The sequence below is a fragment of the Engystomops pustulosus genome, chromosome 1, assembly GCF_040894005.1.
Source record: "Engystomops pustulosus chromosome 1, aEngPut4.maternal, whole genome shotgun sequence".
NCBI classification, from domain to species: Eukaryota; Metazoa; Chordata; class Amphibia; order Anura; family Leptodactylidae; genus Engystomops; species Engystomops pustulosus.
In genome coordinates, this window is record NC_092411.1 from 133,766,317 (window position 1) to 133,782,407 (window position 16,091).

Sequence of the window (16,091 nt, forward strand, 5' to 3'; positions counted from 1 at the left end):
AATTGCCCAGCTTACACAACAAATCTTACTGTACTCATTACGGAGGCCAGAAAGCATGCCCCAAAAATATATGATTAAAATAAGCAACTTTTGAGTTTAATCCAGTTTCTAGTTATTTGAAGAATGCAATTATTTAATTACAGGGGAGAAAAAAGGAATTGCAAAAATGACTTTACAAAACAAGCAATTACACCTGCAAGGGCAACCACATATGTCTAAGCAACTACTCTTAGGGCAGCTGCACACAACAATGGACACCAGCCGTGTGATGTCAGTTTTTTTTTAATCCCAGTTCTATTTGTGAAAAAAGGGTGGTTGCTGGGATACACTCGAGCATCACAAAATTTACTGTAAAAATCATAAGGAAAAGGCAGATGCCCGTTGTAGTAGGAAGCCAAACAGAAGAAAACTGATCATGAAAAATAGACGCCAACACTCGTTTCTCACAGCCCATTATTGGCTCGTTCATGTGCATGTTGTCTAAAAGTATAAGTAAGGGTTGGATCTTAAATTAACAAGACAGGATAACAGTTCTCCTAAACATGATGCAAGGTGGTTCAAAAATTTGTTTTTTTTTTTAAATATACCACCTACTCTTATGCATAATTGCTGTTTAGGGTACTAGCTATTTCCTTTTTTTACCCTGAAGAAAACAGCAGGAAAAATCATTTACTAGACCGATTTACCTTTACAGTAATAAATGGAAAAAATATTACAGTTGACAAATTTTTAATCATGCCATGGGCAGATGTTTGGAATCATATGGCATATTTCTATTCACTGCGTATCAAGTTAAAAATTGTATTGTGCATACCTAATTTTTGGCAGTAATTTCACAGACTTCACCATTTTCATTTTATGTCTTGAGAATAACAGGTAGTCTGCAATTTCTCTCTATTGCCCACTGCATACCTTACTGCACCGGTGCACAAAACATGGTAAATGTAACAGGCCATGTGTTTCGCAGAAAAAAAACGTCTCTATTATACAGTCATGTATATTAAATACTTTTTTGACTCTTCGTCATGTTATATTTAGAGATGAGCGAGCACTAAAATGCTCGGGTGCTCGTTACTCGAGCCGAACATTTCCAGATGTTCGAGTGCTCGTTTCGAGTAACGAGCCCCATTGAAGTCAATGGGAGACTCGAGCATTTTTCAAAGGGACCATGGTTCGGGAATAAAATGTGTTAATTAATTTAAAAAGAATGTCTTCTGATAAGTTAGCAGATGTATGCAAACATCTGCAATCTATTCTTCACTGTTCCGCGCGTATATTATCTCCCGACAAGTTAGCAGATGTGAAGAACAGTGAAGAATAGAATAAAAACAGTGAACACAGGATCATTTAAGTGAAAAACACAGTGAAGAATAGATTGCAGATGTTCGGCACATCTGCTTACTTGTCGGGAGATACGCTGTCTCCGTGCCCCGCTGTCTCCGTGCCCCGCTGTCTCCGTGCCCCGCTGTCTCCGTGCCCCGCTGTCTCCGTGCCCCGCTGTCTCTGTGCCCAGCTGTTTCCGTGCCCAGCTGTTTCCGTGCCCCGCTCTCTCCGTGCCCCGCTGTCTCCGTGCCCCGCTGTCTCCGTGCCCAGCTGTTTCCGTGCCCCGCTGTCTCCGTGCCCAGCTGTTTCCGTGCCCAGCTCTCTCCGTGCCCCGCTCTCTCCGTGCCCCGCTCTCTCCGTGCCCCGCTCTCTCCGTGCCCCGCTGTCTCTGTGCCCCGCTGTCTCCGTGCCCAGCTGTTTCCGTGCCCCGCTGTCTCCGTGCCCCGCTGTCTCCGTGCCCAGCTGTTTCCGTGCCCAGCTCTCTCCGTGCCCCGCTCTCTCCGTGCCCCGCTCTCTCCGTGCCCAGCTGTCTCCGTGCCCCGCTCTCTCCGTGCCCCGCTGTCTCCGTGCCCCGATGTCTCCGTGCCCCGCTGTCTCTGTGCCCCGCTGTCTCCGTGCCCCGCTGTCTCCGTGCCCCGATGTCTCCGTGCCCCGATGTCTCCGTGCTGCTGCCTGATGTCTCCGTGCTGCCGCTGCCCCATGTCTTCGTGCTGCTCCCCGGTGTCTCTGTGCTGCTCCCCGGTGTCTCTGTGCTGCTCCCCGGTGTCTCTGTCCTGCTCACCGTGTTCTGCAATGTCTTCTTCACACATATATATTGTTCTTCACATACTATTTTGTTCGCACGGTTCCGCGCGTATCTTCCGACAAGTAAGCAGATGTGCCGAACATCTGTAATCTATTCTTCACTGTGTTCTTTACTGTGTTTTTCACTTAAATGATCCTGTGTTCACTGTGGTCACTGTTTTTATTCTATTCTTCATTGTTCTTCACTGTGTTTTTTTAATTAAATGCTCGATCTCGAGCAGGGGAAATACTCGTCCGAGCAACGAGCCGTCTCGAGTACCTTAATGCTCGAACGAGCATCAAGCTCGGACGAGCATGTTCGCTCATCTCTAGTTATATTTAATACTTAACATCAGTTTTTATCATCAACATTGTGGCCACTTATACAATTAATCTTGTTGAACAGACATGAAAACAGTGTGTTGATAGCATATCAGAAAAATAAGAAGGTACCTGCAATTTAAAATTAACCCACCCAAATTAAAGACTTAAAAAAATATGATTAAAGAGCACTGCCCTTATCCCTAAATGGTTTCTTACTATGGCTGCAATGTCCTGTGTATTAAATTTTACTTGCATTGCCCTGCCTCCTTATCTCGCTGCTAGGACATGCTGCCTGTATGGAACTATTATTTAGGGTCAATTTGCCAATCTTCAACTACAGACATATACAGCTCGGTTTAATTATTAGGGGTAGAAAAACCTGTGTTAAATGTTTTACATAGTGCCTAGCTGGAATATTGTGTGCGAGTTCTGTGACATCATTGATCACTTCTTGTCATGTGATCAGGGTGAAGACATCAGGGTGAAGGTCCTTTACCCAATAACATTTGCTTTACCCAGTAACATTAACATCTACCTCAGGTATGTATCTGATCACATGAAATCACAGCATGTCTCTAAGGAGGTGTGTTGAGGAGTAGAAGTCTATGGAGGTATGCTGTGATTTCATACAAGGGGTAGATGTTAATGTTACTCAGTAAAGATGACATCATCCTGGTCACAAGACATGAGCTGCTGAATGGTAGGGGGTCATATGACGTGGGGAGGAGTAGACGTTGGGGGTAACATGAAATAGATTTTATGGGGATATGAGGGAAACACTTTTCCCTGCATTTAGTTAATAAGACTCTATAGGAATCTGTCTCTAGCTGTATTTGTGAAAAATGTAGTGACAAGTTCCCTTTAAAAGCATGGAATCAAAGAAATCAGGGAGAGTTTCTGAGCCATGGACATGAAAAATTACACAAAAGGCAAAATTGCAGATCTTACACACTACAGTGAGTGCTGGTTCACACAAAGTTTAGATGAATAACTAGAACAAAAAGGAACCAAAATTTTGACATTTTGACAGATAACAGGAAAACATTAAATTGTAAACAGTACTATTATATTATATATTATTATATTCAGGAGTTTTATCAGAAAAGTAATAGAACTTTTGTAAAAGATGAAAACATTTACCGACATACGAATAAAATGAAAAATGTACAGAAACATTAACCCTACAACAATTTGTCTCTAAAAAAAAAATAAATCACAAAATATAAATATTAAAATGAAATAAAAAAGGTAGACCTTGAAGTTCATCTTAAACCGAGTTGCAGTCTTATGGGGAAAAAACCTTCCATGGTACATAGATGACAATAATGCAGGACATGTTCCAGGGACACTTAGTCCTAGATCCAGGCACTGTGACTGTGGTATTTTTTATATTTGTTATCCATTGCCTTCTTACTTCTAAAATAAACTTTCAAAATTATACTGATGAGCCAGAAGGGCTCTGGGGGTGTTACCAAAGCCTCTCCATGCTGTAATTTATCCCTCCCCCTGTTTCTTTGGGACTTCCCCCTCACTATGTCTGCTGTGATCTCACACAGTGAGGAAGGGGAAGTGCTTTTTAACAGTGTAACAGCCTGTGAACTTGCAGCAAGTGAGGGTTCTGGTACCTCCCCCCTGTCCTTCTGGCACATCAGTATAATTTTAAAAGTTGACTTTAGAAGTAAGGAGACCATGGATAACAAATATAAAAACATTACTACAGTCACAGTGCCTGGATCTAGGAATAAGTGCCCCTGGTTTATCATGCTGGATTTTGATGGCAGGTTTCCTTTAAACAGAAATAAATAGAACATTTAAGAATTTATAAAAGTTAGATCACATTATTGTCTTTTCTACAAGGCATCTACTTTAGACAAGCTCATCTGCACACCTGACAACTGGTACATATTCAGGGGAAAAGAAAAGATTGGAGGTGTAAAGACATTTATTTCCTGGTGAGGGAAGTGTAATGTGAGGAGACCAGCCATAAACTGCTGAATGTTGCCTTCGACTATCTTTACCCAGGAAAATCCCCTGGTGGATGACATGATGAGGAATGATGTAAATTCCCTTTGAAATGTCAACAGGTTAACGCAGGAAGAGGTACGGCGCCGCCTCACAACCACTAAGATTGATAAATCACTGGGGCCAGGTGGCATGGGTTCTGCATGAACTATGTACCGTGATAGACAGACCGTTTTTTTAAAATATCGTCATTAATGGCACATCCTCAGATTGGGTTGATGTTACCAGTGGAGTGGCACAGGGGTCAGTATTGGGGCCACTTTTTGGAAATATTTTTATTGATGACCTTGTAGTGGGTTTCCATAGTCAAGTTTCAATATTTGCAGATGATACTAAGCTGTGCAAAGCAATTAATACTGAGCTTGATAGTTTAACATTACAGAGGGATTTGTGTAAGCTTGAGGAGTGGGCAGAGAAATGGTTGATGAAGTTTAATGTAGATAAATATAAAGTTAAGCACTTGGGCCATGGACACAAAAAGTATAATTATGTTCTAAACAGTCAATTATTTTGTAAAACTAGAGATGAAAAAGACTTGGCGGTATTGGTTGATGGTAAACTTAATTTAAGTGACCATCCCATAAATTATGGGATTTATCAAGAGGAATAGATTCTCATGATAAAGACATAGTTTTGCCCTTAAACAAATCACTGGTCAGGCCACACATGGAATATTATGTACAGTTTTGGGCACTAGTGTATAAAAAGCAATCAAAATTATTAGGGGAATGGAATACTAGAATACAATACAAACATAGACAAAGGTTCTTTACTGTAAGAGCAGTGAGACTATGGAACTCTCTGCCGCAGGAGGTTGTTATGGCGGACTCTATGTACATGTTCGAGAAAGGCCTGGATTCCTTTCTGGAGAGAAAAAATATCACGGATTATTGGGAAAAAAACATTTATTTAATTCTTAAAGTTTGGACTTGATGGACTTGTTTCTTTTTCTAGCCTTATATACTATGATACTCTAGTGTAGGGACAACATTGTAACATCAAGTACAGAAACATAATTAAAAATACACCCAAACATGAGAAAATTGAAAAGTCCAGCTACATTCTTATATATACTGTATCTACTGTAACTCAGGTTTGGATTGTGTATTGTCAAAGAGTTGTGTAAGAAATAAAAGTCAATAAAGTAAAAGTATTGATTTATTACAGGATTATTTAAATCTGTAAAACCAGAACATTCCTAGGAAACATGACTGATACTATAGGTTACCACTGTGACACGAACAGTGATACAGAGACCACAAATGTTATTAATTGCCTCCTACATCCATAAAAAAAATCTCTACACGCGCTTGAATAGCACTTCTGTAAAAGTCTTCACCATCTAAAGCACCATTCTTGATCAGCATCCTGGTTCAGGACTTGCCAACTGCAGTCAGAAATTGTCATGACAATTGCCATGACTGGTACTGCGCATGCTTAACTATTTCTAAAATGTGTTCCAAAAAAACGGAGTAGTTTTATTTTAGCATAGGACATAACTTATACAGTTTATGGGATTGTGAAAATGTAAACATTTTTGGAAATTATGGGGTTAAACCAGTCTCATTTGATCCATTTAATAAAATTCACATTTTACATTAAAATTATGACTTCAATTTAAATAAACATTTTGGTTCTATGTCGCTCAAATGTAACCAATAAAGGATGTTGCCATGGTTTGTTTTGACTGTACATCAGCATACAATTTGCTGCAATACCTTTTATAAAATCCAAGACATTTCGGTTACAATCCTTGCACAGTTTTACTCTGTAAACATTTATTTATAGAAACATACACTATGCAAAGTTGGCATAAAAATAACACTATATCGCTTGGGCATGTTAAGACTATTGTGCACTGTATCGTGGAAGGAAGGATGCCACAACACGTACTGTTTATTCCTGCATTCATTATAAAGGACACTAAGACAAATAAAGTAATACAATAATAGAATACCATAATAGAAGAAAGAACACATACAAACTAATAAAAGAAAGACAAATTAAATTGAAATGACCATGGAATGTAACAGAGTTAAACCACTGCACTTGTACTTGTCATCTGGAGTAAGCAGCATTTAAAAGCAGTGGTACGAACTGAAGTATTGTTTATGTCAGACATCTTAGTGTGGTAGTGGGACCAGAATTTCAACATAATTGATTGGGAAGAAGCCTGACTGGCCATGCAGCATTCCTTCATACCAATTTTCATCAATCTGGTTGGTGAGAGTAATGATGTCACCCTCTTTGAAGCCAAGTTCTCCTTCATTTTCTGGATCAAAGTCATAGAGGGACCGACAGCATGGCTGATCCATGGGAGCTCCTGCATCACAGAAATAAGATACAGTTTAAAGTATTTTTCATTTTAAACCAATTTTATGTAGCCCTTTATTTTGGCACCATGCATATAGAGAGAAGTTTATGAAACTGTCCAGGACCTCTTTTACTTGGACGTAAGAACACGGCCATATGCTACCCTTATCGTACCATTTTCATCCGGGTGGCACACGGCCACATTAATTTCAAAGGGCAATACGCCAACAATTTAAATGGCTGTATTGTCCCCTGTATTGTACCGTACTGTTAGCGAGGCGTAAAAAGATATAGAGCATGTGCTATTTTCTCCTGTATTACCATAAAAGCATATGAAAACATTCAAAATCTGTGTTGCATATGTGCTGCATACAATAGTGCACCATATGCTGCCATATATGTGTATAGTAGTCAGGGAGACCAAAACCACTGAGAGGTGAATTTAGAAAGCCAATAGTCAACCATCATTTGCCAGCCCACCATATCTTATACATAAACAGTGACATTTGTGCACATACGTATATATTGATTCATTTGGCAGAAAAATAGGACTGGAGAAATCATAAGTTCGTGTGAAAGGGGCCTAAGACAAAAAAAAGTCTCTGTTGTCCCTAGCAACTAAAAAATAAAAGAACAACTTTAATTTCTAAGGTAGGTAACCAAGACCGTTTTCTTTTAGATAATAGGATCTGTAATCAATCACAGTATTTCGTTAGTGAGGTATTATTTGGAATATATGTCTTTATAAACACATATTTTTTTGTTGTTACACCTAGATACCAACTTTGACAGTGCCAGAAGCGGTGTCTATTGTGTAGCTTGGATTCAACTTTGCTGCACATACTGTTTCAACATTATTTTCAAGTTATGCGATTGGAGAATGGTCATTCAGGAATCTAGAAAAGCTCTTGTAAACACCAATAGGCATTCCCTGAGGCAATAGGTTTTATATTATAAAGGTGGGTTTGAAGACCAGTTATAGCTGTTAGCAAACAGTGTCACTCATCTTCCCCACTCCTAAAAAGTTATTACCTGTGAAGTTACTTTTTTTTTTTAAAAAAAACCTTTAAAAAGCCTTCCAAAGTCCACTTTAGACAGGTAAAGAGGCTACTGATTAGAAACATAGAAACTTTCTATAGAATTACAGAAAGATGAGATTTAACAAAATCCAGAGAGGGATTGATACAGTACTATCAGGGGGGAAAGGATCAAAAGAATGTTTATTATCATCTGTATTATTGCTTTATAAAACTTGTTTAAAGAGGACCTGTCATCCGGAAAAACAGCACTAGGAGCTGCTAAAACAGACGCAGCAGTGTTACAATGTTAGCGTTATCAGAAACCTCTGATAACGCTAACTAACACTGCTGCAATGTACACTACGCTTTGATAGCGGACCAGCGTATACTTGGGGGCGGGATTAGGCATGACACGCGGCAGTCACCGTCGGCCTATGGAGCGAGCTGGGTGTTCCGCTTTGAGAGTGGTCTGGCATTTGTAATGTACAACGCAGCAGTGATAATGCTAATGCTTGTTTTAGCACTAGGAGCTGCTTACTTTAATAACATCTCCTAGTGCTGTATTTCAGGGTGACAGGTCCTCTTTAAATATCTTTTTCTGTCTAGAGGTACAGTACAGGCTCAGGACTAATCACAACTATGAACACAGCATTATTAATTACACAGATATTTCAGTATAGCTTTTTTTCCTGTTTCTTTGTGTTATTCTTAGTTATGATAAATGCTACATTACACAGATTTACCTGATGGTTTTGGAGTAGTAGCAAGAGAAATTCCTCCATTATGCTGATTGTTTTCACTGGGTAACACAAGTTCCAAGCTCATACGTGGTTTGGGCTGGTATTCACGCCGTGGCTGTACTGAAGCATCTCTGATTCTATAAAATAAAATGCATTTTACTAAATCAGGTTTCAGTTTCCTTATGAGCACTTTATACATTTAAAAAAACTAAATAATTGGTTTAAAAGGACAAATGTTTGAAGAATTAAAACAAAGTCCACATTGGTTGAGTATACACGTGCCTCAAAATGCATCACCTTTTTTATCTTATAGTTAAGCTGACAGCAATAAGGCACGCCTATAGTATATCATGTACACATCAAAAGCGTTTTAAAATCTGAGATTATTAAATATCCTAACCAATTTATAGTTTTTTTACAATATTTTATCTGGACTTCGCCCAAGATTTGGTATTCATACTGCTATAAACCCTTAAAGTGCAGGGACTCCTTTTAGCTAAAGCAGTCTCTGCACAATTATTAACTGTGGCACATCTCTGCCCACTAAACGGACTCTAATTACATATAAGTCCTTGCACTTCTGTAAATAGGAGTCCTGAGGTAAATCCTGTGTAATATTTTTTGTGAACTACACCATTTTTTAAAAATAAAAAAAACATAATAATAATAATAATAATAATAATAATAATAATAGACAAGCAAAATGGCTACCACTAACCCCTTACCAGGAGCTTGGTACTAACAGGCACCAGGGATACTGGAAAGAGCCAGGCACAATCCAATACATTATAATTTAAAGATGGCCAAAAAGTGGGAGAGCTGCAGACTGGTACCGTATTAGAAGGCTGGGAAAGCAATGGGTATCCCATCCAAGAAATATTCACAAAAAAGGTCCCTGGGGACCTCACTGAGACCCATTGGTCTAAAACTTAACTTTTAATGTATTTAAACAATAAGAATAGTCTTGGTTGGTTTATTACAACCTATTTGGAAACACACAATTAAAATTTCTACAGATCCATGGTGTGGGATTTATTATTGTTTTTAAATGAGTCCAGTTAGAGTGAACTTGTCTATCGTCCGAAACAGTATAGGGAAGACCACTAGGTGTCGCCAGGGAGTAGATTTTCCTGAATCAATGATATTAACGTTAATTTTGCAACTTAGTTGCTATGAATATAGTCACTAATGTAGCAGGATGCTACTATTGGCTGACATCCAAGTCATCGTTAGTTAGTATATCCACTAGATCTTTCCCTATCTGTATATTTTGTATCTCACTACCTAACAATTATAGGACAATTTCAACTGATCCCAACACACCATTTCAATGCTATCTAAAAAGTGTACTATAGCCCCCCCGACATGTTTCGCCAAAACGATGGCGTCCTCAGGGGTGCCGGGGCTATATATGGCCCCGGCACCCCTGAGGACGCCATCGTTTTGGCGAAACATGTCGGGGGGGCTATAGTACACTTTTTAGATAGCATTGAAATGGTGTGTTGGGATCAGTTGAAATTGTCCTATAATTGTTAGGTAGTGAGATACAAAATATACAGATAGGGAAAGATCTAGTGGATATACTAACTAACGATGACTTGGATGTCAGCCAATAGTAGCATCCTGCTACATTAGTGACTATATTCATAGCAACTAAGTTGCAAAATTAACGTTAATATCATTGATTCAGGAAAATCTACTCCCTGGCGACACCTAGTGGTCTTCCCTATACTGTTTCGGACGATAGACAAGTTCACTCTAACTGGACTCATTTAAAAACAATAATAAATCCCACACCATGGATCTGTAGAAATTTTAATTGTGTGTTTCCAAATAGGTTGTAATAAACCAACCAAGACTATTCTTATTGTTTAAATACATTAAAAGTTAAGTTTTAGACCAATGGGTCTCAGTGAGGTCCCCAGGGACCTTTTTTGTGAATAATTAATGCTCGTGTATGGACCCAGTCACACAACATCCACGTTCAATATTTGTTTCCATCCAAGAAATGACACACTTCTGATGCCTTTTTGTAAAATTTTAAATTGAGGAAAAAGGTATCTTCACTAGAATGAATTGCAATTACGATTAGTAGCACAATGAGCATCCCAAAGAAAAATTTGAGTGGACTTTCAGAAAAGGACCTGACTCCTTGGTCCCATACTTGAACAAGGAAATGGAATGAGAAAAAGCACTTCAAAAGACATAGCAAAAGTGGTAACAATTCAAGGAATGTATCTTAGGTACAGCAGTAAGGGAAAAAGTATGTGCACTGCGTATCCTGTCTTCTTGTTACTCAAAACTAGGATGTATTTCTCGGCGATTGGTCTACATTGAAGTTTAATATAGAAGGCACCTGCTGTTTTTGTTTACACCCATTAAAGAAAACCCGTCATGCAAAATAACCCCCTAATCTAAATAGATTTTCAAAAACTGCCATTAGAGAGCATTGCCTCTATCCCTTCATTGTCCCTCTAGATGCCTGTAAACTTAAGCAATGAGGTCCTAAAGCTGTATGCAAATGACCTGTGAAATGTCCAATGAGTCATTAGCATATTCAAGCTGTCCAGCTTATTCATGAGTGGGAGGCACAGCCACACCTCCAGTGCTTGACTGACAGCCTGTATAATGCTGTAAAGGCTGCTCCATGTGCTTGCTGGTGGCCACGCCCCCTGCAGCCTGTGTGTGTGTAGGAGAAATAGAACAGGCAGCCATGTTATAGCATAACATAACATGTCAGGTACTTGTGTAGCTGATGTCCGGGTCTCACACATGTGTATTAGGAGGATGCAGCATGTCAGCAGATGCAGTGCACACACCAGCAATGCTTTACCCTACATTACACACAGACATGAGCAGGGGGAGGAGAGGGGAGGGGTAACAGGGGTGACATCACTGCCTCTGACCATGTGACCAGCCTCATTTACATGATAAAGAAAAGATGATTTTATAATGATTAATGTATGAAATAACTAGTTAAAGGCTGGGATGGATCCTTGTGAGCTGCTCCAACAGGTAGAGGTGACAGACATAGTGACACAGACCTGATGACAGGTGTTCTTTAAACAACAAAAAGAGGGAGATCTACCCAGCAATGAAGAGGTAGTCATAGTTATACAATGAAACAAAATATTCATGTCAAGGCTAACAGATAAACAAAAACTACAAGGACAACAATTTTGTTTCTAAGGGACAACATGGCTGCATTCATAGAAAATTATCTTCACACGTTTAATACATCCAATTGAAGAAACATATGTATATAGCATATGGATTAAGTTAAATGTGAATGTTCAGATGAAAATATCCCTTCAATAGTTTAGAACCTTGTATTGTATTGGTGAATGGCCATTGTTTATCAATATGTATACAGATACATCTGAGTGAATGAAACATGTCTTTATTATATGCATATAATTTTATTTGTGCAATTATACATGTGATTATGAATGATGATTAAGATAATATCCTTCTTGATAGATCAACCCTTAAAGAGATTAGACTATACAGTGACTGTATTTAGTTAGGTCATTGGGAACATTATTAGGTCCTTATCTGACCAGCTGTCAGTGAAGTTCAGGACAGAAAGCTGAATTACACGAATTGATCAAATAAATTAGAAAGGTAAGGGTATAAGAAGGGCCGTAAGAACATAGTTCTTTAATAAAGTATATTACACAGTTTACAGTATTTTTCGGACTATAAGGCGCATCGGAGTATAAGGCGCACCATCAATAAATGCCTGCTGAAACGTCTAGGTTCATATATAAGGCGCACCGGATTATAAGAATGAATGACCAGCAGGTGGCAGACCTGTGCACAGTTCAAGGCAACTGTTGTCTGTAAGTACGGTTCATATATATGGTACTATTGATTAAAAAGATTCCAAAGTTCAGTTAGACAATGCAGTATGAATAATTAATATGTGTTTTATGTCTTATCCAGAACAATTTCAATTGCTGACAACAATGTACTTCTCTCCTTACTAAGTAATCCAATGGATGAATATCTCTGAGGAAAAACATGAAAAAATGCAATTTTACATATATTTTACACAAGTTTTAGATATTTTGCTGCAACGTTTTTATTTTTAAAAAATGGTCTAATGTGTGCTAAAAAAATTTAAATAAATGTAGGCTGAATTGCAAATTAAATTTTAACATAGGGTTAAATAGGAACATAATTAAAATTTATAACTGGCCTAATATAGAAAGGAAAAAAACACTCCAGTAATGAAGTGGTTAAACAAGCTTCTCATCAACTATGGATCCAAGCTCTGTATCAGCCTGAAATCAGTCTGTGTCCTTCTGCTTTAATGATCTACACAGTTAAAAAAAAAAAAACACATTTATTCTGTCATTGCAAATTATAGTTAATTACTGATGTGCATGTTTGTATTATAACATGACAAAGCAGCACCGTATACTTCCATCAGATAAAAACCACAGCATTTTATCTGGTGTTGCAATTCACCGAGCACATACTATCTCTGCATTCTATCAAATATAACGCTGTACAAATTCATGTTAACATCTCTCTGCGTTGGATTAACAAGATTAAGCATTATCCAAGCATTTTATCAAGCTAAACTATGAACCAGATAAGCTCTGTTATCATTACATCACATCAGATTGGTTCTCATTTTCTTTAGCCAAGCTACAGAAACATGTACTAGACTGCTAGATTCCATTAAAAATTCCATTAGGGTCACATATAGAAAGCTCCTGCAAAGACCGCTTCCAGGTTAATAATAATACTGCACAAGAAATTAGTTCATAGAAATTGTGTTATCATAAAATGATGATCTGTGTCAGACTAAAACAGATTGAGACTCTCTTCTACTACTGTAGTTATACTAGAACAGCTGTCTTTCTACCCCTACGCATACACTCCCACACACATATGCACTGTTGCCTCTCGGAGAAAAGATGGACGCAAGTCAAAGTGGTAGGATGCTATGTGATAAGAGAAAGTCTTAGAGATACACTGAAACCGGTTTGTGATAAGCACCCAAAATTGCAATGAAAGTCATCTTCCACAGCACTGGTCCAAAGCAGTTGTAGCGGTAGGGGCTGTACGGTCATCCTCAGAGGTTTCAATGATTACTATTCATTATTATTATTATACTGCAGTATCAAAAGCATTTACAATTGTATTGTAAGTTTTCCAACTAAAGATAGGGAAAGGGGATAAATGTCTGATTGTTAGGAGTATGCCTTCCAGAACCTCTGACGATTGGAAGAACCAAGGACCGCAAGGCCCTTAGCTGCCACGTAATGAAGATTTCCAGTATTTGCTTGTCTGTGAGCTGTACCGTCAAGCCATATGAAAACTCAACCTGTGCTCTATTGACTTCAGTCAACTTAAAGGACTTACTGAAACTAAAGGGGGCAACTTGCAGTTCCCTGGTGGGACATTTAACCCATATCCTATGGATAAGGGATCGAAAGTTTTTACAGAAAAACTCCTTCAATAAAGAATTCTACTACATGCATAAAAAGGGTTATACAGGTGGTCCCCTACTTAAGGACACCCGACTTACAGACAACCCATAGTTACAGACAGACCCCTCTGCCCACTGTGACCTCTGGTGAAGCTCTCTGGATGCTTTAAAATAGTCCTAGACTGCAATAATCAGCTTAAAATTGTCTGCAATGAAGCTTTATTGATAATTCTTGGTCCTATTACAGCAAAAAAATTTGAAACTCCAATTGTCACTGGGGCAAAAAAAAAAAATTGTCGGGAACTACAATGATAAAATATACAGTTTCGACTTACATACAAATTCAACTTAAGAACAAACCTACAGTCCCTATCTTGTATGTAACCTGGGGACTGCCTGTACTAGTAAAATAGGAAAGCTGCAGAAGGTATTTTAAAGTATATTTCAATTCCTTTACAAATTTAAAAATTTTACATATGTCCTAAACCTGAACATTAATTCTACAGTGTTTTAGTTACATATTATCACAAAGAAAAAACATACACTACTCACCAAAAGTTAGGGAAATTTGGCATGTTGGTGAAATTTCACAACAAACTTAAAATGTATTCTAAACTTTACAGGTGAAGTTAAAATGACTTTCTCTAAATTTCAAAATGCACTGTTCAATGTTCACCTTCAGATTTTATAAAAAGGAAATTCACAACAAGTGTTTGATTAATGGATCGCCCAATAAAATTCCCTGGTTCAGTTAAAATTTAAACAGTCCTCCTCATAATACTGTTCATATTTGGGGTGAGGTTTCAAGTTGGAGGTTTTCAAATGGAAGTGGTCACTGAGCTACTGTCTCCTTTGCAGAAATGGATGATGAATGTCACACAGCTCGAGGCACACTTAAGAGTGGCATCCAAGCATCAAGTCAGACCATTCAAAACAGTTTACTGTACATCAGTTTGGTCTGCGTGCTTGAGAATATACAAAGTTACCAGAACACACCACAAGCAGAGGTGTGATCATCTTGTATGAACAAGATGCATCTACACTGTATGAGGAACCTGTGGGCCTAACAGATTCAAAGAGGACCCGTCACCTTATTTTGACCACCCTGACTTACAATGCCAGCTGATAAAAGGTTACAAATCCTCTGCATATCACCTAAAATTAACTGCCAGTCAGGTATTGTACCTTTATTACAGTTTTTCTTATATGCAAATTAGTTTTATCTGACTCATGCCTGGTGTTTGTGATTGTTCTCTCTTTCAGGCTGGCAGTGAACCATGCTCCATTATTCAGACTGACGGCTCTGTGTCTCTTCAAATCATTGCTCTGCCACCTTGCACTGTCTGCTAATATTCTACTACAGAAATATAAAGTTCTATGTACAGATGTGAAATATTGTGTATTTTTTTTTTACATGGTGCCGTGTTACATTCATGACATGTGACCAGAGTGACATCATCGCAGGTCTCTCAGCCTTGCAACAATAGCAAAATGTACACCAAGTATGTGATTACATGAAATAAAAGCAGCCTCCATGGAGGATGGAAAGGGAAGAAGTCCATGGAGGCTGATGTGACTTCATGTGGTCAGATACATTCATGGGGTACAGTTTGCTATTCTTAAGTGGCTAAAGGATCTGAGATTAAGTCACATGACATAAACTGTGATCAGTAAAGAGGCATAAGGCATGGGGAGTATTTGATTTGATGGGCTGGATGAGCTGGACATGGTAATACAAAATAGGGGGTCTGTTAGTTCATAGGGTTCTATAGGCTGTATATGTGTAAATGTGGTGACAGGTTCCCTTTAAGTTAATTCATGCTGAGCAGAAATTTTGACAAGGAGACTTTTATAGATCAGCCACTGTTGTCACCAGACAAGCCATTGCTGGTGGTGTTACAATGTGAGTAGGTGTCCAGTTAATAACAAATTTTGCAATTTGTCATTGTGCCTCTGCATGAACACCAGCCTAAGTTCATCTTTATGGAAGACATTGCTCATCTAGGTTGCATCATTATTGAAAGAGGTACTGTTGATAAATTGTTAAACTGTGAACTGCATACTGCATGTGACTATTTGAATTCTGACATCATGAGACCACACTACATCTAATTGAACCAGGAA

At 38.5% G+C, this 16,091-nt stretch overlaps 1 protein-coding gene across 1 annotated transcript in view; it reads right to left on the reverse strand.

Moving 5' to 3' along the window:
- Nucleotides 1–6,013: 6,013 nt before the first annotated feature.
- The window catches only part of SH3GL2 (SH3 domain containing GRB2 like 2, endophilin A1), a 103,104-nt gene continuing 93,026 nt past the window's right edge, over nt 6,014–16,091 (reverse strand). The window contains exons 8-9 of the mRNA XM_072154080.1: nt 8,528–8,661; nt 6,014–6,775 (exon numbers count right to left, since the gene is read on the reverse strand). Coding sequence (XP_072010181.1) covers nt 6,576–6,775; nt 8,528–8,661 — 334 coding nt within the window. The 3' untranslated portion in view covers nt 6,014–6,575. The remainder of the gene's footprint in view (nt 6,776–8,527; nt 8,662–16,091) is intronic.